The sequence below is a fragment of the Podarcis muralis genome, chromosome 13 (assembly GCF_964188315.1).
Source record: "Podarcis muralis chromosome 13, rPodMur119.hap1.1, whole genome shotgun sequence".
Taxonomy (NCBI): Eukaryota; Metazoa; Chordata; class Lepidosauria; order Squamata; family Lacertidae; genus Podarcis; species Podarcis muralis.
Genome location: NC_135667.1, coordinates 43,179,570 through 43,205,260, shown reverse-complemented (window position 1 = coordinate 43,205,260; position 25,691 = coordinate 43,179,570). Strand labels below are relative to the sequence as shown.

The window sequence follows — 25,691 nt, the reverse complement described above, 5'->3', positions numbered from 1 at the left end:
CTTTGATTAGTAATTAATTTCCACACAGTTCTTACTCCTCCTGCTTGTGATCAGTAATCGCGACGATTCTTTCTTAGGGGGAAGGGTTATTGGGTACTCACATAAGACAAAAAAAGAAAAGTACCCCCACCCCGCTTTTCAGTCTCGCTCCGACATACCAATCCTCTGATGATTCTTCTTAGAATCATAGAATCATAGAGTTGGAAGAGACCACAAGGGCCATCGAGTCCAACCCCCTGCAAAGCAGGAAACACCATCAGAGCACTCCTGACATATGGTTGTCAAGCCTCTGCTTAAAGACCTCCAAAGACGGAGACTCCACCACACTCCTTGGCAGCAAATTCCACTGTCGAACAGCTCTTACTGTCAGGAAGTTCTTCCTAATGTTTAGGTGGAATCTTCTTTCTTGTAGTTTGGATCCATTGCCTTTGACCATTTTGGTTGCCCTCCTCTGGACACGTTCCAGTTTGTCAGTGTCCTTCTTGAACTGTGGTGCCCAGAACTGGACACAGTACTCCAGGTGAGGTCTGACCAGAGCAGAATACAGTGGCACTATTACTTCCCTTGATCTAGATGCTATACTTCTTCTTGATTTATTGTTGAATCCAGCCCGTCGCTCCACATCCCAGAGATCCCTTTAATTAGCAGTCTTTACTCCCGATCTTCACTCGAAGTATGTGCATTTGCTTCTTTTCTAATTGTTTATTTCGAGCTGATGCAGCGAGCGCGCGATCAGAGACAGCGTCCGGGAGAGCTGGACCCACACAATCCGGGGGTGATTTATGGCCACAGCAGGCAAGGCAGTGTTCCCCATTCCCTTGGGCGAACAAGGGAGGCTGCATACTCCCATATCAGCCTCTTAATTACCTCATGTGAGCCGGAGAGATGTTATTGTCGGCCATCTTCCATTGCGCCCCTAGCGGCCCCCTAATATATTGAGAATCTTTAGGACATGGGTAGGCAAACTAAGGCTCGGGGGCCGGATCCGGCCCAATTGCCTTCTCAATCCAGCCCGCAGACGGTCCAGGAATGAGCATGTTTTTACATGAGTAGAATGTGTCCTTTTATTTAAAATACATCTCTGGGTTATTTGTGGGGCCTGCCTGGTGTTTTTACATGAGTAGAATGTGTGCTTTTATTTAAAATGCATCTCTGGGTTATTTGTGGGGCATAGGAATTCGTTCATTATTTTTTTTCAAAATATAGTCCGGCCCCCCACAAGGTCTGAGGGACAGTGGACTGACCTCCGGCTGAAAAAGTTTGCTGATCCCTGCTTTAGGAGAGCCAAGATGGCTTTTCATTGCTCTCCTGCACTCTTTTAGACATATGGTTTATATACTTATGTATGTGTGTTTTCCTTGTTGCAATCATCAACATTCGTTCTATATTTGAGACCTTAGAATTCCTATAACAGACCCGGAAACCTGTCTGTGGACAAACGCCGGCTCCCTTGGCCTGAAAAGCGAGATGAGCGCCGCACCCCATAGTCGCCTTTGACTGGACTTAACCATCCAGGGGTCCTTTACCTAACCTGACCTTTGGCTCCCCTGGGCAGTGACCTCTGCTGGACACCCCAGCAACTTGTCCAGCCTGATTTTTGTGCAAGACACACTGAAGCCCCAACCTCTTCCTCACAAACTTGTTTATCTGGCAGAGGTGGCCCATTTCACTGCCTGCAATGGGAAGGTGTTGGTTTGTGCATGTGCCACCCCCTGCCCCCCGCTTGCTGCCCCTGCCGAAGCCTCACTTCGTGGGGTCTCTGGAAAGCTGCAAGAGGCCTCCAGAGGCCTTTGAACAATCTTGCGGGACTCTCGTGAGATTTCGCGGGGCTCTCGTGAGATTTTGCCGGGAGCCGAAACTCACTGCAGCTGTTAATCCAACAACAAGGATCACCCATGAAGGCACCCTTTGGATTCTGCCACTGGCTGAGGGGACTCCCTCAGTCTACCTCATGAGTGGGGCTGATCCTGTTATCTTCCCCACACCCCCAGTAAAAAATCTTTCTGTCTTGCTTATGTGTGAAATCTCTCTAATGAAGCAAAGGTGAAGCCAAACTTCCACTTACTGGAGCGACAAGACAAAGGAACTCCATATTTCAACATGAAAATAATTTATTCCGTTGCACACAGGCAAACATGCTTTGACAGTGCTCAACATTTCTCGGTCAATAAATACATAAATAAAGACATCTCATGTGCAAACGCCAGGCTTCAGAATGGCATCTCTGCGTGAGGAATTCTCAAGTGAGGAAAACTTCAGGCTGTGCTTTGACAAACCATTTGAATAAATAAGATCCCCCCCCCAACTTAAATATGACTATTTACTAATAATAATAATAATAAAAATAAAAATCAGACACAGAAGATTTCAAGAACAAATAATTACTTCAGATATGACCATGTGAATAAATAGAAACTGAAAAAAACCCAAAATATCTGAAAGGCACTTCAGATATGACAGATATTAAGTAAATAACATTTCATCCCACCCTTCCTCTGGTGCTTGGAGCATCACACACGGCTCTTTCCCCCTCAACCTCATGAGGTAGATTTGGCTGACAAATACGGACCAGCCCAAGGCCATAGGTTGAGTTTCATGGCTGAGTGGGGATTTGAACCCGTGTCTCCTGGTGCTGTAACCACTAAAGTGATCAACAGTAGGTAGCTGGCTCTCTTGATGCAGCTGTGTTAGCTTTGCCTGTGCCCCAAGGGACCAGGATTTGCCAATTTGTACTATAATAATGGCTTGGTGTACACACAGTTTCACCACTATTGCTACTGCACTTAGCAATGCATTCCACTTTCCAAATCACCTTGACTTAACCACCTCATCTTCCTGCTTCCTGCACAAGGCCTTCCTTTTACACTTATTTTAAATACATCCTTACAAAGGGTTTTCTATCAGCAAAGTTGTAAAATAAATACATAAATAAGACCAAAAAATCCCCATTTATAAAAGGCTCTTATATAAAGTAGGCTTGGTAGAAATGGCTCAGCTTCTTTCAGGAAGCAAAACAGTAGAGATTCTGAAAGTTTTTTCCTTATAGCTGGGATTCTGCATTGGCTTGAGCCCTGGAATAAAGGAAAAGCGAGGAGAGGTTAGAAACAAGTCGACGGAATGGCCCGGGAGAACTGAATTGAGCTATTTTTTAAAAGCAAAAAACAGATGTTCAGTATCATTAAAGGTCTGGTTCAGTTAATGGGCAAAGGTGAGGCATGGAGTCATGTTTGCTAACGTCTGATAGGGTTTCAAACCTCTATTTGCCTTCCTGCTTTCCCCTGGGGAAACCTGATCTTTAGTGCGAATTTGGAACAAAAAGCAATTGAGTGTTCCACGGATTGCTGTTTGTTCTGTTTTAGCACCAAAGAGGGGGGTTTTCTGGAGGAAAGCAGAGACGAAAATGTTCAGATTCAGGCCTAGAGAGCTCAGGACAAGCAGAAAACTGCTCTGACCCATGTTTCTAGGCCCGGGGAAAGTGGAAGTGTGGCCTGAGTCTCTGTTCAGATATGCCCAGTTAAGCCTGGTTCTTGCAAAGATTGCACCAACGAAAATCATCCTCTGCAGGGGGTTGGACTAGATGACCCTAATATTTCATGGACTTAGCCATGGTCTGTGGCAGGGATGGGGAATCGGCCCTGCAGATATTGTCGAACTACAACTCCCATCATCCTTGCCTGTCCTCGCTGGGGCTTATGGGACTGGGAGTGTGACATCTGGAGGACCACAAGCTTGGTCCAGGGCTAAGGCAACGAAATATCTCCTTTGTGTATCTCGTTTTCTTTTGCCAGCCGTTAGAACATTATAGTTATGATCACAGGGTTTATTAACTTTTGCCTGGTTGTGGATGCAGCCTGCAAAGAGGGGCAGGTGAAGGAATTGGGGTATATCTGGAAGGAGAAGGGACAAATCAGACCCACGGGGACAATGGCGCCTGGAAGTTTTCTTGAACAAACCTAATTGAAAATAAGATTTGCAGCACAGTTTTAGGCATGTTTGAGCCAGAGTCTCACTGTGTCCAATGGAGCTTACTCCCAAATATATATGTGCATAGCACTGCAGTGTTCTTAAAACCAGAAGAGAACGACAACTTACTTATCAAGGATGGCTTTGATGATCACTTTCACCCATCTAGCTGTGGGCTCCAAGCATACTTCTTTCCCGTCCTTAAGAGTAGCACTGCAAGCAAAGGAAAAGAGGAAGGTCAGGCATCTTCGTTGCAGAGTGTGATTTATCTGTTTATTTGTCTGTTTGTTTAGATTTATATAACACCCTTCGATACATACATGATGCAAGAACATTGACAAGAACCTAACTACTTGGTTAAATGTCTTAAATTGGGGGGGGGGTGTCTAATCCCCTAGTCATCAACTTTTTAAAGAATGTCCACTTACAGTTTCAGCAGAACAGTTCGTGATATCTTTGCTATTTCTTTTCCACAACTGGGGAAGACCCTCACCCACAAGCACAATCTACTGGGAAATGACCCAGCCAGGAGTTTTAAACACATAGGAGTTGTGCAATGGGCCTTTTCGCTGCAGAACGCTTTGGTAGATAAAGGTAAAGGGACCCCTGACCATTAGGTCCAGTCGTGGCTGACTCTGGGGTTGCGGCGCTCATCTCGCTTTATTGGCCGAGGGAGCCGGCGTACAGCTTCCGGGTCATGTGGCCAGCATGGCTAAACCGCTTCTGGTGAACCAGAGCAGTGCACGGAAACGCCGTTTACCTTCCCGCCGGAGTGGCACCTATTTATCTACTTGCACTTTGACATGCTTTCGTACTGCTAGGTTGGCAGGAGCAGGGACCGAGCAACGGGAGCTCACCCCATCGCGGGGATTCGAACCGCCGACCTTCTGATCGGCAAGTCCTAGGCTCTGTGGTTTAACCGACAGCGCCACCCGCGTCCCGTCTTGGTAGATGGGGCTCTAAATCTAGCAAGAGAGAGACTCAATTTTGAAAAGCGGACTTACATGATTTCGACGTTCTTGCAGTGGGGTCCGCTTTGGGTCAGTTTGACATCCTGAATGTGTCTGGTCGGGATGAACGTGGAATGGGTGCTTATGCATTGGCAGCGCAGCTCGCTCCCGATCCGGGCCAGTGAGACACCTACGAAAGAGCAGAAAGATAGAAACCGGTTAAATGGGACAACGCTCTTTACAAAACATCTTTACACTGACTGAACATCTGTTCCTCCGCCCCCAAAGCACAACTTAAAAAGCTGCTTTTCTCTAGGCCTCTTCGACGCCATTCAGCTGGTAGTGCCTCCTTGTATTTTTATGAGCTAGAGTCATAGAATCGTAGGGACACCCAAAGGTCCTCTATCCCACCCCCTGCAATCCAGGAATCTCAACATTAGGGTTAGCAGCTACCCTAAACAGCGAACCGTTGCTCACGACTGCAGGTTTCATTTTAATTGATGCACCAACTTAGACATCATCAATAAAAAGCATTTCAATTTGGGGGAAGGCAATAGATACCTAAAAAACCTAATAATTTCCTACCCTCCCTGAATTTATTTAATAAACTATACCACATAAGTGAAGATATGCCCAAAGGAGCAACGTAAAACAAGGATGGCAAACATATCTGCGGATTTGAAGCTCTGTTTATCTTAAGCATTCTTCGATTTACTTATTTTTTAATAATATTTTTTATGGGTTTTACATATAATCACTTTGTGTAACATCGTATTGAATCTCATTGGCTCACATTCTTCTTAACAAGCTTGAGGAACTGTTTCTGCGTTATCAGCTATTCTTCCCCCTCCTTATCCCTGTAGGATTGTGGTATCTGCGGCTACGGTCGTAAGCGCAGCCCCCTGGGACTCTTTAAATAAAGTTCAGCGGGAATGTCTTGCTTACCTTCCGTCAGAGAGCTGGAGAGCACGAACAGAGCCAGAACTGCAACAACAACCTTGGAGTTCATGTTGAGGCAAGGAATTTCTCTCTTGGCTGCTGTCCTGAAAGGCAGGGTACTTGGAGTGCTTCAGAAGGTTTGTGTCTGAGCTCTGCAAGACCTGCTGCTTTTATACCATCTCACTTGCCCTGAAGTACCATGTTTCAACTCTGTCAGAGGAAATTCCCAGCGCAAGCAATTCACAAATGAGTCATTGGGAAATCTTGTGGTAAAGTCTCTTCCTATTGCGACTGAGTTCCTGCAGGAAGGAGCATTCGATCCAGCTTGGTGCCTTCTAACTCGTTAGATATTTCTAAATATTCGTTATCAACTGAATACCATTTCTGCAGTTTCTTCAGGGTTTCTTTAATATATATATATAAGGACCTGCACTGTATAGGGAAGTTTCAGAACTGGGGCAAAAGGTGGGGGGACTCCCTTTCCCCTTTCAGCTCTCCACAAAGCTGTGTAGGGAAGTTTTTAATCTAAGATGCTTTAATTTGTTGGAAGCTTCCCAGTGTGGTTGGGGCAACCCAGTCAAGATGGGTGGAATATAAATAAACACATAAATACATAAATATATTATTACTACTACTACTACTACTATTACTATTATTACTTATTTAAACTGATTATATAATGAATTGGTTTTAGAATGCTGTATTATTTTACTGTTGTTAGCCGCTCTGAGCCCGGCTTTGGCTGGGGAGGGCTGATATAAATAAAATAGTATTATTATTATTATTATTATTATTATTATTATTATTATTATTATTATTATTATCCTCTGCTGAATCTACTCATGCCTGGCACCCGCTCAGTCACACAGAACATATAAATGTCTCCAGTTTCATAGGAACTCACACCATTTGGTTGGCATTTTCACCGTAATGCAGCTAACAGCAAGAGGAATATCTAGCCTTTCTTGAAGACGAAATGCCTGCGGATACATAGCTAGGGAGGGAACGAGAAGGTGCCTCATTTGAGCAATCCACTATAGATTTTGGAAAGTGGTGTGGCCGTCCTTCTGTTCCCAATGGGTTCAGCCACCTCTCAAGGTATTGTCACCAATCTCAACGCAAACGGATTAGCAAGATGGCGTATGGAAACATGACTTTGGCAAGACTTTGCCCCATTTTTGGTGCGAGGCGTCCAAACTCACCACTTACTCTACCCATTTAAAAATGGCAATATTTTTCGGTTTCTACAGATTCCCAAGCAGCACCGGGCACTCCCCCGCGAGTTTAATATAAAATATATCACAATGCGTAGGCTGTAATCTGCACCGACATCTTTGATAGTATCTTATATAATTGTGCAATTATACGTTGTGACGGATTGTGTTTCAGATTGATTTATTTTTAGCCTCTCTCTCTCTCTCTCTCTCTCTCTCCTTCCTTTTGATGGCACTCCCATCCGAGGTAATTTCCCCTAAAGAATAACCGTTTTGACTCCCACGGAAAAGCAGATTTCATGAGTAGGCTTGATTGCTAGCGTGGGAGTGCGATGTCAATACAAGACATATCCGTATGGAGCTGCCCCACCCTTCTGACTGATTCTGTCTTGACAAAAACCATCAGATTAAAGGAATGCCCAAAAATAGCACTTGTGCTTTAGGGACCAGCTTGAAACAATCCTTGTTTTTTGGGCCGAAGCAAAGCACAAGTATGAGTAATGCCACTGGTTCACATCCATCCTTTCTCACCTGTGCCTTTGTTTCCCCTTGTTTGTCCCCTCCCCCACCCCACCAAGAGTAAAATTAGCCTTGGCGGTGATATTATACCCAGCTTTTGTCCTGCTGAAACCATAGGCAACTCCCAACTGATGCAGGGCTCACGTTCCAGTGAAATCATGAATATTTGATCCAAATGATTTTTTATTGCTGTATTTTAATATTTTGTTGGAAGCGGCCCAGAGTGGCTGGGGAAGCCCAACCAGATGGGCGGGGTATAAATAATAAATTGTTGTTGTTAGTATTATTATTATTCCCGATTATTACAAATGAAGCCAAATTAATTTAATTGGACTACTTGGACTACTGCAATGCGCTCTACATGGGGCTACCTTTGAAGGTGACCCGGAAACTGCAATTATTCCAGAATGCGGCAGCTAGACTGGTGACTGGGAGTGGCCGCCGGGACCACATAACACCGGTCCTGAGAGATCTGCATTGGCTCACAGTACGTTTCCGATCACAATTCAAAGTGTTGGTGCTGACCTTTAAAGCCCTAAATGGCCTTGGCCCAGTATACCTGAAGGAGCATCTCCACCCCCATCGTTCAGCCCGGACACTGAGGTCCAGCACCGAGGGCCTTCTGGTGGTTCCCTCATTGCGAGGTTACAGGGAACCAGACAGAGGGCCTTCTCGGTAGTGGCGCCCGCCCTGTGGAACACCCTCCCTTCAGATGTGAAGGAAACAAGCACCGAGGAGCAATCACCATTGACTTGTGACATAGGTGAAAAAACTGAAATTGTGAATATTTGAAACTCCACTGGAAAAGACTGCAAACACCCCTTTCCGCCTCCCCCCCCGCCCTGTTCTGCCCCTTTTTGTGATGTTTTTGTAGCATGTTCCATTTACTTCTGGCTTCGGCATGATGCCTATATATGCAGCTAGAAAGGTGAGGGCAGAAGAAGTGACTCAAAATGCAGTATGGCTGGGTGGAAAAGGTGGACTGAACATTACCTCCACCTGCAATTTTCACTCCAGAACCGTCGAGCCCCAGGTTTTTTTCTTTTGAGTGGTTGTTCCTTCTAGTTTAGCAATCCCATCGGCAAATAATAAGTAAATAAATATTGGGGCGCAGCTATTTATGCATTCGTGAATTAAAATACAGCTAGGTAGTTCCCTCCCCAGCTGCGTTTCACATCACATTTTCCCATTGCTATGCACATCAGAGAGGGGGACCTCTTCAGCCAGTGTGTGTGACCTGATTTGTTTCTCTGCACCTGCAAACTCCTTCTCAACAAAACAGTCATCTGAGCATGTGCAACGGCTGCCCCAAGTGTATACACCTCAGGTTACCTGCAGTTGATGCTTTCGAATTAGATGGAAGCTGCTTTGAGGGGAGACACATTCAACAGCAGTGGTTAAGAGCGGTGGACTCGTAATCTGGTGAACTGGGTTTGCTTCCCCGTTCCTCCACATGCAGCTGCTGGGTGACTTTGGGCTAGTCACACTTCTCTGAAGTCTCTCAGCCCCACTCACCTCACAGAGTGTTTGTTGTGGGGGAGGAAGGGAAAGGAGATTGTTAGCCGCTTTGAGACTCCTTAGGGTAGTGATAAAGCAGGATATCAAATCCAAACTCTTCTTCTTCTTCTTCTTCTTCTTATGTGTGGGTTGAGACTTACATCATGTGTATCGGGCTTCAAACGTTTGGTAAAGGTAAAGGGGCCCCTGACTGTTAGGTCCAGTCATGGCCGACTCTGGGGCTCATCTCGCTTTATTGGCCGAGGGAGCTGGCGTACAGCTTCCGGGTCATGTGGCCAGCATGACTAAGCCGCTTCTGACGAACCAGAGCAGCGCATGGAAATGCCGTTTACCTTCCCACTGGAGCGATACCTATTTATCTACTTGCACTTTGACGTGCTTTCAAACTGCTAGGTTGGCAGGAGCAGGGACCGAACAATGGGAGCTCACCCCGTCATAGGGATTCGAACCGCCAACCTTCTGATCGGCAAGTCCTAGGCTCTGTAGTTTAACCCACAGCGCCACCCGCATAGGAACGCAGTAAATGGTAATCCTGATTTTAATGCTTCGGTCTGCCACTGTCACATTCAGCTGGCTTTTTGATGGTATATTCTTACAAGGGTTGCTTTGTGCATGTTACTCTGCCATGTGGCAATGAACGAAAGGATGGTTCCCATCCCATTATGGTTTTGTTTGTTTTCCTTCATCTTACACCATGTCTCTTCTTCACCCAATGCACTTTGCCTGATACGTTTCTTTGTGCCTGCAACCCCTGCCTTCAACCCCTATTCAACAAAGCTGGTGGTCTTTCCTTTTCTTCTTCTTCTTCTTCTTCTTTTTTTTTTTGAAGAAGAAGAAATTTAAATTACACACATATACAAAGAATTTACAATCTCATACTACAAAAAGAAAATTAAAGAAAAAACAATTAAGAAAGAAGAAGAGAAGAGAATACAGGGGGAAAATAAAAAAGAAAAAGGAGATATACTTACATAAAAAAACTTAATCTTCCTAATTAATACTTAAATAAAAACAACTTCTGACAAAACAAGTCTTCCAATCATTCTCATTGTACTGTTTATACTGTCGTCGTTTCCCCGCACAGTTTTATATTCTTTAATATTGTTCCCGTCTACTCCACAAACGGTATTGGTTGTGTTTACAAATATCGCTCAAGTTCTGCTAATATGGTGTGGTTGGTACAATATGATCTTATATAATCCTTAAATATTCTCCATTCTCCAAATATTTTCTGGTTCAATACTCCTCTCAACTCTTCCCATCAGTTTTGCTAGTTGTAAATATTCTAACATGAGTATCTGCCAATCGGTAATTATCGGTACTGTTTCATTTTTCCACTTCCTCGCCACCAGAATTCTTGCTGCTGTGGTGGCATACATGAACAGTGGCCTTATGTCTTTTTTAATTTCTAATGGTAAAATGCCTAAAAGAAAGATCTCTGGTGGATTTTTTAAAAGGTGAGTCTGAATAATTTCTTAAATTCATTGTAGATATTATCCCAGAATTCCCCAATGATTGCGCAAGTGGTGGTCTTTCCTAATACAGAGACCTGCCGGCATCTCATCAATCTTACTGGTGTCACTGAGACACAGCCCTGGGCTCCATCAGCGTTAGCACAAGTGCAAAGAACGGAATAGGTAGAAGGGTGTGTCAGGTGTCGCAACCATACTGCTGGGCACTCCTACATTTTAATCTTGGGTGCATCATTCCCCCCCGAGACTCGTTACGCTGGCAAGTATCATCAAAACAGGAGAAAGCAGTTGCTAAGCCCATAGCTTTATCCAGACATCTGGTTCCTCCAAAAAGAGGATCAACATGCTCTCCAAATCTGCTTTCAGTACCGAAGCTTTCGTGCCATAAAACTGATGTAAACAAAATCTGCTCCTTTCCCCTTAGAGCCCGTATAGAGTCCTTAAGTAGGTTCCCTATCAGTAGGAGAAAATAACAGAGGCCAACCAGAGAATATTGAGAAGCAAAGCGGCTAGTAAGCCTGATCTTTATTAAACTGTTGCAACAGGGTCCTCACTCACCACACGAAGGAGGAAGGAGGAACCCAGAAAAATGGTGCGCAAGCCCTTATACAGTGGTACCTCGGGTTAAGTACTTAATTCATTCCGGAAGTCCGTTCTTAACCTGAAACTGTTCTTAACCTGAAGGACTACTTTAGCTAATGGGGCCTCCCGCTGCTGCTGCATGATTTCTGTTCTCATCCTGAAGCAAAGTTCTTAACCTGAAGCACTATTTCTGGGTTAGTGGAGTCTGTAACCTGAAGCGTATGTAACCTGAAGAGTATGTAACCTGAGGTACCACTGTATAGACTTTTTAAGTTGCCCACCCTGTAGCTCAAGACCACCCCCCAAAAACACCACACATACATCACAGAAGGAGGCTGTCTACAACAGAAATCCTGTCTGCCAGCATACCTGACAATGGCCAGTGATTGCTTACTTGGGCAGCCTGGCCATTCTTTTGTGATGGTACATACTTGAATTCCTGAATCCAGGTCACAGGCTCACCCTATTCATACACAAAGATACCCTAAAGACAGGTAAGCAAAAGACAAGGGTGAGGCTTTCCCATTTCCTGCCTCCTTGCAGAGAAACATTTGAGGTGACACATGCCCCCCCCCTACTGTGGCGATCCCAGGGCTCCCCGTTAAAGGGGTTGTGTCGAAGGGAGTCACTGGCCATACACTGAAAAGTTTTCAGTGCACTCCCCTGTGTTGCGGTGAAATGGGGGGCGGGCTCTCTGCTTAAACATACGTCTTCCAGAGCCAGCCCAATCCCCAGACTGATTGGTTAACCCTGATGTGCCCCAGATCCCCAGCCGGGGACTGGGATAGGATAAACGCCCAAGTTTGCGGGTTTGGTAGAAGGAAATAGGATCTGCCCCTGCGATGCCCACCTGGTGGAAACCCAAGCTCACATGGCCCTTAAATGTAAAATGTATGATGATCTCCGCCAACAATTTCTAGACCATCTATGTACTGTATTCCAACATGGAAACCAGAGAGGGAGGCTATGCGCTTCTTATTACAGGGGAGAGACCAGGACCTCACCAAGACAGTAGCTAAGTTCCTCTATTTGATTTTTTTGTCGCCGAAGTATGTTACAGGATCCTGCCCTTGCTGGAAACCCACAGAGATGAGGCGGGTTGCTCGCCTCTTCTGCCCTTTGGCAGGTGACTGTGCTGTTGGGGTGGCAACAAGATCGCACTGGCCTATCTATTCTGAATGTATTCTGAATGTTCTTATGTGGTGCCAATAAAGGTTACTTGACTTGATAAACGCCCAAGGCCTAAGCCAAGCTCTTCCTACATCTGAAAGTTTAATAAAGTTGTGGCCAATTTTAATCCCATAACACATTGTCACGAGTCATTATTCCACCTGGGTGTGGTCTGGGGTTGGGGTGTCTCCGCCTGGGCATGCGATGTCCTGTATTGCCATAGGTCTGGAAGCTGACACAGTCAGCCTGACTGCACATGTGAACCAAGTGATTGACTAAAAAGCATCAATCATTGGTTTCAGAAACCAGGAAGAACAGAATTTCAATAAAGAATAGGGGAAATATATAATTTATCTTAGGTAAAGGTAAAGGGGCCCCTGACCATTAGGTCCAGTCATGACCAACTCTGGGGTTGTGGCGCTCATCTCGCTTTATTGGCCGAGGGAGCCGGTGTACAGCTTCCGGGTCATGTGGCCAGCATGACTAAGCCGCTTCTGGCGAACCAGAGCAGCGCACGGAAACGCCGTTTACTTTCCTGCTGGAGCGGTACCTATTTATCTACTTGCACTTTGACGTGCTTTCGAACTGCTAGGTTGGCAGGAGCAGGGACCGAGCAACGGGAGCTCACCCCGTCGCGGGGATTCGAACCACCGACCTTCTGATCGCCAAGTCTTAGACTCTGTGGTTTAACCCACAGTGCCACCCGCATCCCAATAACTTAGAGACCACTGTAAACAGTCAAGCTCTTTAGCAGGATTTGAATAGCACTTGTAATGTACCAAGAACTAGGAATACATGTGATATCAAAACAATCGGAGTGATTTAAAATATGCAACGGAAAAGGATTAGTAACGAAACCCATGGAGGGGTGGGAGGAAGTCCAGAGATTTGATTGAATCTTTGTTGGTTTATCTTTTTATTGTTCGGGATTTTGAAAGTAAATTTTAATTTGTTAAACTAAATATATAAAAAAGAGAAGCATCAATCACACCAGAGAAGCTGCCAGGTGTAAATTGTCTAGTGTGCTGAAGGGGAGGAATCCCAAAAAGGTTAGTATAAAAAATAATGACGATAAGAAGGATTGATTGAACCTGTGGTCCTTTAAATGCTGTAGAGCCAGTGTGGTGTAGTGGTTAGGAGCGGTGGACTCGTAATCCGGTGAACTGGGTTCGCTTCCCCGCTCCTCCACATGCAGCTGCTGGGTGACCGTAGGCTAGTCACACTTCTCTGAAGTCTCTCAGCCCCACTCACCTCACAGAGTGTTTGTTGTGGGGGAGGAAGGGAAAGGAGAATGTTAGCCGCTTTGAGACTCCCTAGGGTAGTGATAAAGCGGGATATCAAATCCAAACTCTTCTTCTTCTTCTTGGACTCCAGTTCCCAGAATCCTTGGCCAGTAGCTATGCTGGCTGGGACAGATGGAAGTTGGAGTCCAGCCACATTTGGATGGCCACAGGTTGCCCACTGATGACGACAACACCTAGTTCATGATATATCCTTGTTACAAAATTGGCTGCACGGTTCTCAGCCAAGATCCACACCCAAGTCTAGGTAGGTTGAGAACTTTCTAGCTGCTCTCATGCGCTTGGAATGCAACGGCACGTATGAGCCATAATTGTATCACCTCAAGCAACTCATTTCGGAAAGGGAATTTCAATTAGAAATGAAACATCAAATCGTTTTGAGATCTTTTATGGGAAGCGGTTCAGACCCAGACCTTGAGATTGCCCTTTGAGGCCCTTCTTTGTGCACCTCCTGCACGAGTAGTCCAGCGGGTGGTAACACAAGAAAGGGCCTTCCTTGCAGTGGCTCCCCATTTATGGACTGCACTCCCCAGGGAGGCTCGCCTGGCACCTTCACTTTATACCTTTAGGTACCAGGCAAAATCCTTCCTCTTCGACCAGGCCTTTAGCTGATTTCCTTCCTATAGCCTTTTAAATGTGTTTGGGGTGGAGAAGGGAGGTTGTTGGCTGGTTTTGTTTTTGTTCTTGGTTTTTTAAAACGTGTTTTGTGCTTTTTATATTGTAGTTTTGTGTAGTGAACCGCCCCGAGACCTTACAGATGAAGGGCAGCATACAAATTTAATCTGGATAAATCAATAAACGGAATCAATCAAAGAAGAAACAAACAAATAGTATTCTCTAGTTTCTCTTCAGATCGTACAAATCTTTCGCCCCATAAATAAATAAATAAATAAATAGATAAATAAATAAATAAATTTAATGCTGTATTGTTTTTAACACTCGATTGGAAGCCGCCCGGAGTGGCTGGGGAAACTCAGCCAGATGGGCGGGGTATAAATAATAAATTATTATTATTAATAATAATAATTAGTGCAACATCTCCATCCATTGAATATAAAAATGTCAACTTTTGGTAGTTTTTAGCTTGAACCCTTTTGATTCTTTTAGCTATCAGTGGAAATGCTGTTTTTTCTATCTAATGGACTGATCATTAGAACTTTCAGGGCTCTTTAAATTTGTGTATTTATTTATTTAATTTATCTCCCAGCCACCCTCCAAAATGAGCCCAGGGCGGCACTACTTTAATAAACCAAGTGTTTTATTCAGGGTTCCTACCCACCGATCAAGCCACAAGGAGTTCACATGTACAAGGTGGTTGCTTATGCTGTTTTCCATGAAGGAAGTGAGGCAGCAGACAGTTGCAGTTCAAGAAAAAAAAAACAAAACAAAAAAAACAAACCAGTCTAGATCTTAGCTTGGCCTTAGTGAACGAGTTGCATGATTCTTTAGATCCTGTCCAACACGCGTAATTGGAAGACTTCATAAAGTTAGAAAGAAAGAAACCCAAACAAAACATAATCCTCTTTTATTTCCACAAAACAGATTTTATCAATAAACCAAGGGCTACCAAGAGCCAAAGATTCCAGATTACATTTGTAATCTGAAACAAATCTGGCACTAGTTTCAGGGATTCCTTCTAACTGCAGTGTCACAGCCCATGGGTAGTAATTATAATCGTTGGTTAAATTAATTCCTCTCCTGATTTCCCCCACTTTAAACTTACAACATGTTCACAAAAGATGAAGCTGCAAGGAGGCTGATAACCTGCATATTATTTCCTCCTTTACAAATGCCTTGAGTATTTGGGCAGCGGTGGAGTTCTCTGAGTGTGAAAATTGGTTTTTTAAAAAAAATTCATTGCAAATTAAACTGTAGCCATGCGTGCCAGAGAAAAACGACGAGCAGAAGACAAACGGCAGAAGCCTGCGTCAAATCATTTCGTTTTCAAGTGCTTTCGAAATGGCGAAGCCTGGACTGGAAATTCTGGAATATCTTAACTAATGAATCACCAAACGTGACTGAGGAGCTGGCTTGGTTTCAGAAATGAAATCATTCTAGAGTGAGTTGCTTATTCACTTTTTGCAGCAGTGAGCCCTTGGCAGGACCTGGGCATCAGCAGTTACCTGAGCAGGCCTAATTCTGACCTTGGTACCTTCAGGCCACATACCCTGCTGCCTATACCACTTGCATTTTGCTGCCTGAGGCGAAGGAAAAGATGGAGCCCCCTCCTCATGATGCACAAAGAAACCAACTGGAAGGTTATTGCAACGCCAGCAATAGTGCAATCTATTCTACTGCACCTGAGCAGGCTAGTTAGAGGGTCCAGGACAGACCTTGCAGCATACACAGCTCTGACCCCCAAAAGAGGGCATGGTTGAGGGACTCAGGAGAAACACCCCACCCCAGAGTCTGCCACCTGAGGCAGCCACCAACCACATCAGATTAAAAACAGAACAAAACATCAGACATTAAAGACTTCCCTAAACAGGGCTGCCTTCAGGTGTCTTCTAAAAGTCAGTTGTTTATTTCCTTGACATCTGAGGGGAGGGTGTTCCAAGGGGAAGGCGCCACCACCAAGAAGGCCCTCTGCCTGGTTCCTTGTCACCTCACTTCTTGCAGGGAGGGAACCACCAGAAGGCCCTCGGAGCTGGACCTCAGTGTCCAGGCTGAATGATGGGGGTGGAGATGCTCCTTCAGGCACACTGGGCCAAGGTCATTTAGGGCTTGAAAGGTCAGCACCAACACTTTGAATTGTGCTCGGAAACGTACTGGGAGCCAATGTTGGTCTTTCAAGACTGGTGTTATATGGTCTCAGTGGCCACTCCCAGTCACCAGTTGGGATGAACCCTATTTTGTTGACTGAAACTGGTTTAAACTAATTTTAATATTGCATTTTAAAGTTGTTGTAATCCTCCCTAGGAACGCATGGTGAGGGTGGGTTAGAACTGCAAATCATCATCAAGTATTAGCACCGCCTATGAGCTTTGGCCTTTCCACTAAATTCCAGGTCAGATTTGGGGTAATAAAAAGCTATGCCTAATCTTCGTTTGTCGCAATCGTCATGGCCAGGAGTGGGAGCAGCAACAGCAATAGGAGCTTCTGAACAAAGGCCACCTATCCGAGCAGAGAAAATGTTCACTGGCTCTTTGCCAAATACCAGGGGATAGAAGTGAGCCTCTCGTGCAAATAGAAACTTTGGCGGTTGGAGGATGGATGGCAGCTAACAGATTGAGGTTGAATCCTGACAAGACAGAAGTACTGTTTTTGGGGGGACAGGAGGCGGGCAGGTGTGGAAGACTCCCTGGTCCTGAATGGGGTAACTGTGCCCCTGAAGGACCAGGTGCGCAGCCTGGGAGTCATTCTGGACTCACAGCTGTCCATGGAGGCACAGGTCAATTCTGTGTCCAGGGCAGCTGTCTACCAGCTCCATCTGGTACACAGGCTGAGACCCTACCTGTCCGCGGACTGCCTCGCCAGAGTGGTGCATGCTCTGATTATCTCCCGCTTGGACTACTGCAATGCGGTCTATGTGGGGCTACCTTTGAAGGTGACCCAGAAACTACAATTAATCCAGAATGCGGCAGCTAGACTGGTGACTGGGAGCGGCCGCCAAGACTATATAACACTGGTCTTGAAAGACCTACACTGGCTCCCAGTACGTTTCCGAGCACAATTCAAAGTGTTGGTGCTGACCTTTAAAGCCCTAAACGGCCTCAGTCCAGTATACCTGAAGGAGTGTCTCCACCCCCATCGTTCTGCCTGGACACTGAGGTCCAACGCCGAGGGCCTTCTGGTGGTTTCCTCGCTGCGAGAAGCCAAGTTACAGGGAACCAGGCAGAGGGCCTTCTCGGTAGTGGCGCCCGCCCTGTGGAACGCCCTCCCACCAGATGTCAAAGAGAAAAATAACTACCAAACTTTTAGAAGACATCTAAAGGCAGCCCTGTTTAGGGAAGCTTTTAATGTTTAATAGGTTATTGTATTTTAGTGTTTTGTTGGAAGCTGCCCAGAGTGGCTGGGGGGACCCAGCCAGATGGGTGGGGTATAAATAATAAATTATTGTTATTATATATTATTATAGAAATGACCAGCTACAATGCTGACGTTCATTTTCTCATGGTCCATCATTTAAAACGGCCATAAAGACTGGGGCAGTTTTCACCTGAGCAACAAGCAATGCCTTTTCCTGGCATGGTCAAAATCAGGATAGATAACAATTCTAAAATGCTCCACACCTTGGCCATTGTTTGCCTTCTGGGAAAGAGCCTCTTTCCTTCCAAGCTGACTTCGGCTTTCTCTAAAATCCAGAGTGGATTTTGTGCAGAACTCTGAGGAACGTGCAATGCATCAAATGCCATATTTCAGCCAAAGTGTGTGAGCAACCAAAGAGAGAACGGTGGCAAGGACTGCTGTTGCAAGGATATAATTGATGAGGAGGAATGCTGACGGGTAAGACAGATCATTCATTTCCTGGTCCTTTCCTGGCAGACGGTTGCTAACTGTAGATTTCGTCCCTTTCCTTACTTTGCAAGTAGTCACACCGATCGCCAGCTCTTTTCTCTCCTGCCTCTTCCTCATCCACTCATGCAGGAAAGGGGTTGATCCCATCGACTGCAGCACTTTTATTTATTTGTTTGTTTCAATTTGCTTTCCTACATAAGTGCGCCCAAAGTGGCTCACATGAAAGCAAATAAATAAATGAATAAATTGCAAATCAGTACATTGTTACAATAGTAATCTAAATGCTCGTTCTTTTTCATAACATGGTATGACAATCCAGATAAACGATTCGTTTTTACAATATGGATGTTACCATCTTTTAAATGGGTTGTAAAGTAAACATACCAGTTGATATCCGTGAAAATATATAAACCAGAATCAAATACTTATGATAGACATTCCAGATGCAATCATGTATTGTTGTTGTTTAGTCGTGTCTGACTCTTCGGGACCCCATGGACCAGAGCACGCCAGGCACTCCTGTCTTCCACTGCCTCCCGCAGTTTGGTCAAACTCATGCTGGTAGCTTCGAGAACACTGTCCAACCATCTCGTCCTCTGTTGTCCCCTTCTCCTTGTGCCCTCCATCTTTCCCAACATCAGGGTCTTTTCCAGGGAGTCTTCTCTTCTCATGAGGTGGCCAAAGTCTTGGAGCCTCAGCTTCAGGATCTGTCCTTCCAGTGAGCACTCAGGGCTGATTTCCTTCAGAATGGATAGGTTGGATCTTCTTGCAGTCCATGGGACTCTCAAGAGTCTCCTCCAGCACCAGAATTCAAAAGCATCAATTCTTCGGTGATCAACTTTCTTTATTGTCCTAGCTTAGGGCAGATACTTTTAGAGACCTGTGCACGCTCTATCAGCAGAGTGAATAAATCTTCTCACAGCAGAAGAGGCAGACAGAGAAATCTGTAAGCAGTATATTACAGCATTTTATTCAGCAGCAGGAACAAAGGAAAAAACATGTCTGCTTCCTTTCGTGTCCAGCAAAACAGCAGCAGCAATGCAACAGCCGTATACAAACGGAAGTTCCCAGCAAGCGCTGGAAGTAAACAGGCATGTGACACACAACAGTCATGCCTGTACCCTTTTAAGGTGGAACAGAACTATATCCTAATATTCTCCCCTTTTCTGTGTAACCTGTAGTACCTGTGGTTCAACCCAATTGCAACCTCTGCACATAAGCCTTAAGTTCTTCTCTGTTAACAACCTTAGACAACAGATCTGCAGGAATTTCATTTCCTGGCATGTAGGACACCTGCATGAGTCCTTTCTGAATACACTCCCTTGAACTATGTAACTTAATCTGCAAGTATTTGGTTCTTTGCTTGCAACTCTCTGAGTTCAGCAAAGCCAAACAGGATCTATTATCTTGATACACCTGTATAGGACATTTCACAGAAACCTTGATGTCCTGAAACAGTTGCATCAACCATTCACAATCCATGAGTGAAAATGACAGGGCATTGAGTTCTGCTTCACAGGAACTTAGGCTTACTGTCGTTTGCTTTTTGCACAGCCACTCAAACAGACAGTGGTTGTACATGTAGCACACTCCAGAAGTGCTTGTACCATCCGTGGTGTCACTTCCAAAACTAGCATCTGCAAAGATTTCAAGACCTCCAGTCTTCTGGCTTGTGAACCTCAGTCTGTAGTGCAAAGTCCCCTTTAATAATAATAATAATAATAATAATAATAATAATAATAATAATAATAATAATTTATTATTTATACCCCACCCATCTGGCTGAGTTTCCCCAGCCACTCTGGGCGGCTCCCAATCAAGTATTAAAAACCATACAGCGTTAAATATTAAAAATTTCCCTGAACAGGGCAGCCTTCAGATGTCTTTTAAAGATAGGATAGCTACTTATTTCCTTCACATCTTAAAGGAGGGTGTTCCACAGGGTGGGCGCCACTACCGAGAAGGCCCTCTGTCTGGTTCCCTGTAACCTCACTTCTCGCAATGAAGGCCCTCGGCGCTGGATCTCAGTGTCCGGGATGAACGATGGGGGGTGGAGATGCTCCTTCAGGTGTACAGGACCGAGGCCGTTTAGGGCTTTAAAGGTCAGCACCAACACTTTGAATTGTGCTCGGAAATGTACTGGGAGCCAATGCAGATCTCTCAAATAGTGGGCAAGGCGCTTCAGAGCTTTCCAATCCTGAACAGTAGGATTGTTGGCATGTCACAACTGTGACACAGTGAATTGAGCAGAATAGAAAGTGAGAGGGCAAGCCGGAGGGCAAATTTTGGCCTTGCGCAGGGCGCCGCTGAAATTTGAAAGCACAAAGTCCGCCCCTGAACCCAAACACCTTCTGAATCACCTGAACCATCTCGTTGAGGTTCTGGTCTTTTCTGTAAAAAGGCAGCTCCAGGTGGTGGAGCTTTGCAGGTGCTGGGGAAAAAAGTTTGTTCCTTTGCATTCCCAGACTGGCCTCAAGCCAGGATGGATTTGATTGACATCAAATCGATTTAAATCGTGATTTAAATCACTAGTCAGTAAGACTTGATTTAAATCAATTTTTTTTACAGAAAGACTCATTCTTGCTGGTATAATCTTAATATTTACAACCAGATGAAGGTTTCATTTTTGGAATAATAAATTTTCAGTGTCGTTTTTACAGTTATATAAAAAAATACTGATGTGGTTATACTATTAGAAATGCATTGACAGATAATTATGAAATTATTGTGAGGCTTAATAAGTTCACTGTTTATATTTGGACAACTTTTCTGCTGTACTTTATTGGAAGGAGGAAAATAATCATTTCCTTAATAACAGTTAAAACAATTTACAGGATTTAACTAAAACAATAACATTATAGCATATGTATCCATGTTTGTTAACTGATGTGGTTAAACATTTTTTTTAAAAAAACAACTTAGACTTGAGTTTTAGCACACGTGAAAAACTTTAAACAACTCCTTATTCCCTGATGAATAGCCTTTGGACTATAAAGTAAGTTAAGTAGAAAACTATCGTTAGAAAGATTTTTCCTCTAAAAGCATTTTATTTTTAAAAATCCACTTTAAATAAATAAATAAATCTGATTTTTTTTTTGAAAAAATAATCCATTTTTTGGGGGGGGGGGTTTAAAAAAAATCATAGATTTTTATCCACCTTGCTTCAAACTATGCCTGGACTCTCTTTTTTTAAAAAAATAAATTATTAACAATTTCAACATAACAATATATCAAAACATATCAAATTCATTATTTTCCCCCTTTTCCCCATTCCCCATCAAACCCTCCCTCCCCCCCCAGAGACTTCCCTCAGCTCCTCTCTCTGATTTCTCAGCACATGTTATTCTCTGCATATTATAAAATTATTTCAATCATTATGTTATCTATCTTCCATGTTATCAATCACTAAATTTGTGTAAGGTAAAGGTAAAGGTACCCCTGCCCGTACGGGCCAGTCTTGACAGACTCTAGGGTTGTGCGCCTATCTCACTTAAGAGGCCGGGGGCCAGCGCTGTCCGGAGACACTTCCGGGTCACGTGGCCAGCGTGACAAAGCGGCATTTGGCGAGCCAGCGCAGCACACGGAACGCCGTTTACCTTCCCGCTAGTAAGCGGTCCCTATTTATCTACTTGCACCCAGGGGTGCTTTCGAACTGCTAGGTTGGCAGGCGCTGGGACCGAGCGACGGGAGCGCACCCCGCCGCGGGGATTCGAACCGCTGACCTTTCGATCGGCAAGTCCTAGGCGCTGAGGCTTTAACCCACAGCGCCACCCGCGTCCCCTCTAAATTTGTGTATGTTTATTCAAAACCTGCCGAGGAGTCCGATTCATTTTGTTGTCTTTTTAAATACTTTGTGAAAATTTCCCATTCTTCTTTGAAGTCACAGTTGTCCTTATCTCGCAGTTTGTATGTCAATTTAGCCAATTCTGCATAGTTCATCCATTTTTCTTGTCACCGTTCCTTTGTCGGGGTTTCCTCATTCTTCCATCCTTGCGCTATCAAGCTATGCCTGGACTCTCTACTATTTTGCTTGAGGTTGGTGACATCAGATGATTGGCAGGCGGGAAACCCCACCCAACTATCAAAGTTTTCTGCATCCAACCCACTGGATAGATCCATTTTCTTACCCCTGCCCTAAACTCCCCCCCCCCAGTCTAGTTTTGCTGCTTTTTTCTTACACTGTAAGGTAAAGGGACCCCTGACTATTAGGTCCAGTCATGGCCGACTCTGGGGTTGCAGCGTTCATCTCGCTTTATTGGCCGAGGGAGCCGGCGTACAGCTTCCTGGTCATGTGGCCAGCATGACTAAGCTGCTTCTGGCAAACCAGAGCAGCGCACGGAAACGTAGTTCACCTTCCCGCCAGAGCGGTACCTATTTATCTACTTGCACTGGTGTGCTTTCGAACCGCTAGGTTGGCAGGAGCAGGGACCGAACAACGGGAGCTCGCCCCGTCGCGGGGATTCAAACCGCCGACCTTCTGATCGGCAAGTCCTAGGCTCTGTGGTTTAACCCACAGTGCCACCCGCGTCGCTTATATTACACTGTAGTCGGTAACTATTGTTTTCCAATCTTTTTAGCAACTCTGCCTTTAGATAGAAGAATGGGGTAAAGGTGCATGGAAATTATATTAATGTATATGTGTGTAACCTTCCCCCTGGTTTATCGGCCAAAGCACAGGAAATGAAGTGATGTCCCAAAAGTAGAATTACTGCACATCGCTTGCATGCAATGCAAGTGACGCACGTTGTCTAGAATCACTTGAAGACACTGAAATTGTCAGCCCAAAGCTAATGACCAAACAGGAAGGCAAAAGATGATTCAGCAAATTCATCTTCAGCTTTCCAACGTTTGTGTTTTCCCCCAAAGCGATTATTTCTGAGACCTCTGCGCTGCCTTTTGGAATCCACACACACACACACATGATTTAAGGGCTGAACTCCATGTTACATGCAGTTTGACGTTCTTTTAAGATAAGATTTCCAATGTTTCTTTTTAGAGAATTAGAAATATATGCAACGAGTCAGCAACTGGAAGAAAAAGAAAGGAGTGGAAGTTGGTTGAACAGAAAGGCTCATGTCACTTCCCCTATGAAAATCACCTCTAAGCTGCTATTACCCCCACTGGGGAAAAGATTGCAGCTATCCCATCCCAGTACAGTGGTACCTCAGGTTAAGTACTTAATTCATTCCGGAGGTCCGTATTTAACCTGAAACTGTTCTTAACCTGAAGCACCACTTTAGCTAATGGGGCCTCCTGCTGCTGCCGCGCCGTCAGAGCACAATTTCTGTTCTCAACCTGAAGCAAAGTTCTTAACCTGAAGCACTATTTCTGGGTTAGCAGAGTCTGTAGCCTGATGCGTAAAGTGGATAATAATGTAATTATATATTGTTAAATGGAAAAATAATAAAAATTATACATTAATAATAATAATAATAATAATATCTGAAGTAAGATCTCAGGCATAAGCCATAGCAAATGTCCCTGTAAATGAAGCTTCGCGTGGCAGATGGTGCTCTTCATATTGAAGCGAGAGCCTGTCCCCTTATCAAACTTCCTGCATGTTCCAACTTTGTTGTTTATTTGTCATTTGCACTTACATCCTGCCCTGTCCTTCGTTATTTCCATGACCCCAGTTATGTAAAACCGCACCAAAAAAAATAAAATGCAAAACAGCAACACAACAACACAACAATACAGTCAGTTTGCAAACAACATCGTCACAGGCCCCAGGAAAAGCCCGAGGGAATGAAAACGTTTTTAAATTTGTGTTGGAAGCTAAGCAATGATGTTGGCAATCATAGGCCTTAAAGGAGGGAGTTTTGTTGTTTGGTCATCTAGTGAGGTCTTGGCTTGGATGTCCACACCTTTAGAGGGTACACCGAAGAGGACTTGGAACAGGTCCTTTTCTGGTACTGTGATACTGGTGTTGCCTACTAGATCCAGGTTTCATATCCCCATGGATGTTGGAATGTGTTGAAAAAGGTAAAGGGACCCCTGACCATTAGATCCAGTCGTGGCCGACTCTGGGGTTGCGGTGCTCATCTCGCTTTATTGGCCGAGGGAGCCGGTGTACAGCTTCCCGGTCATGTGGCCAGCAGGACTAAGCCACTTCTGGAGAACCAGAGCAGCGCACGGAAACGCTGTTTACCTTCCCGCCGAAGCGGTACCTATTGATCTACTTGCACTTTGATGTGCTTTCGAACTGCTAGGTTGGCAGGGGCAGGGACCGAGCGACGGGAGCTCACCCCGTCACGGGGATTCGAACCGCCGACCTTCTGATCGGCAAGTCCTAGGCTCTGTGGTTTAACCCACAGCGCCACCCGTGTCCCTAATGTGTTTATAAGCAGCTTCAGTTTTAAAACCCTGAAATTTATTAGCCCCTACACTCCCAAAACAAATTTTACTTGCTCCACGTCATTTATCTCCATGACCAGCAATGGTCCCCTTTGATCTCCACAGTAAGTCTGTCCAATCAAAATTACTGGTTTTGTGCCATGCTCTTTAATGGATTATGTCTCCAGAAACAGGGGAATAATTGAAATGAGTAAAATAACTGAATTTAACAAGCTGAGCAATGGGAAGAAGCAAAGAGAAAGGGAGCAATGGATGGGCTTCTATATATGAGTGTTATGAAATATTGAGACAATCTGCTATGTATTTTGGAAAGCTGTTTGCACGCTCTGCATTATGACACCTTTTTAGGTATCCTAGCCAATTTTTGCATGATGGTTTCTGAGACCGAGGAGCAGGTTTTTGTCTGTGCAAGGAGACACCATTTTCCTTCCAGATAGCAGACTGAACTTTTCAAACTGCACTGATGTTAACCACTGCTTTCAACACAACACTTCTTGTTTGTTTGTTTGTTTGTTTGTTTGTTTGTTTGTTTCTTAGAATCCCCAATAAGCGCTGGAGACAAGGTTGCTAGTATTATATATTTGCTAGAGGTTACCTCACCTCCTGGCAAATAGAAGGGGAAGAAATGGAGGCAGTGAGAGATTTTACTTTCTTGGGCTCCATGATCACTGCAGATGGTGACAGCAGTCACGAAATTAAAAGACGCCTGCTTCTTGGGAGGAAAGCAATGACAAACCTAGACAGCATCTTTAAAAGCAGAGACATCACCTTGTCAACAAAGGTCCTTATAGTTAAAGCTATGGTTTTCCCAGTAGTGATGTATGGAAGTGAGAGCTGGACCATAAAGAAGGCTGATCGCCGAAGAATTGATGCTTTTGAATTATGGTGCTGGAGGAGACTCTTGAGAGTCCCATGGACTGCAAGAATATCAAACCTCTCCATTCTGAAGGAAATCAGCCCTGAGTGCTCACTGGAAGGACAGATCCTGAAGCTGAGGCTCCAATACTTTGGCCACCTCATGAGAAGAGAAGACTCCCTGCAAAAGACCCCAATGTTGGGAAAGATGGAGGGCACAAGGAGAAGGGGATGACAGAGGACGAGATGGTTGGATGGTGTTCTCGAAGCTACCAGCATGAGTTTGACCAAACTGCGGGAGGCAGTGGAAGACAGGAGTGCCTGGCGTGCTCTGGTCCATGGGGTCACGAAGAGTCGGACACGACTAAACAACAACAACAGAGGTTACCTAACTCT

At 44.7% G+C, this 25,691-nt stretch overlaps 1 protein-coding gene across 1 annotated transcript; it reads right to left on the bottom strand.

Moving 5' to 3' along the window:
- Positions 1-2,093: 2,093 nt before the first annotated feature.
- On the bottom strand, positions 2,094-6,038 carry LOC114582309 (interleukin-8-like). The gene is made up of 4 exons (XM_028703242.2): positions 5,859-6,038; positions 4,968-5,103; positions 4,093-4,176; positions 2,094-3,071 (listed from the first exon to the last, which is right to left on the bottom strand). The coding sequence occupies exons 1-4, from the start codon at positions 5,920-5,922 to the stop codon at positions 3,041-3,043; spliced, it is 315 nt and encodes a 104-aa protein (XP_028559075.1). The 5' UTR covers positions 5,923-6,038; the 3' UTR covers positions 2,094-3,040.
- Between the last annotated feature and the right edge of the window lie 19,653 nt (positions 6,039-25,691).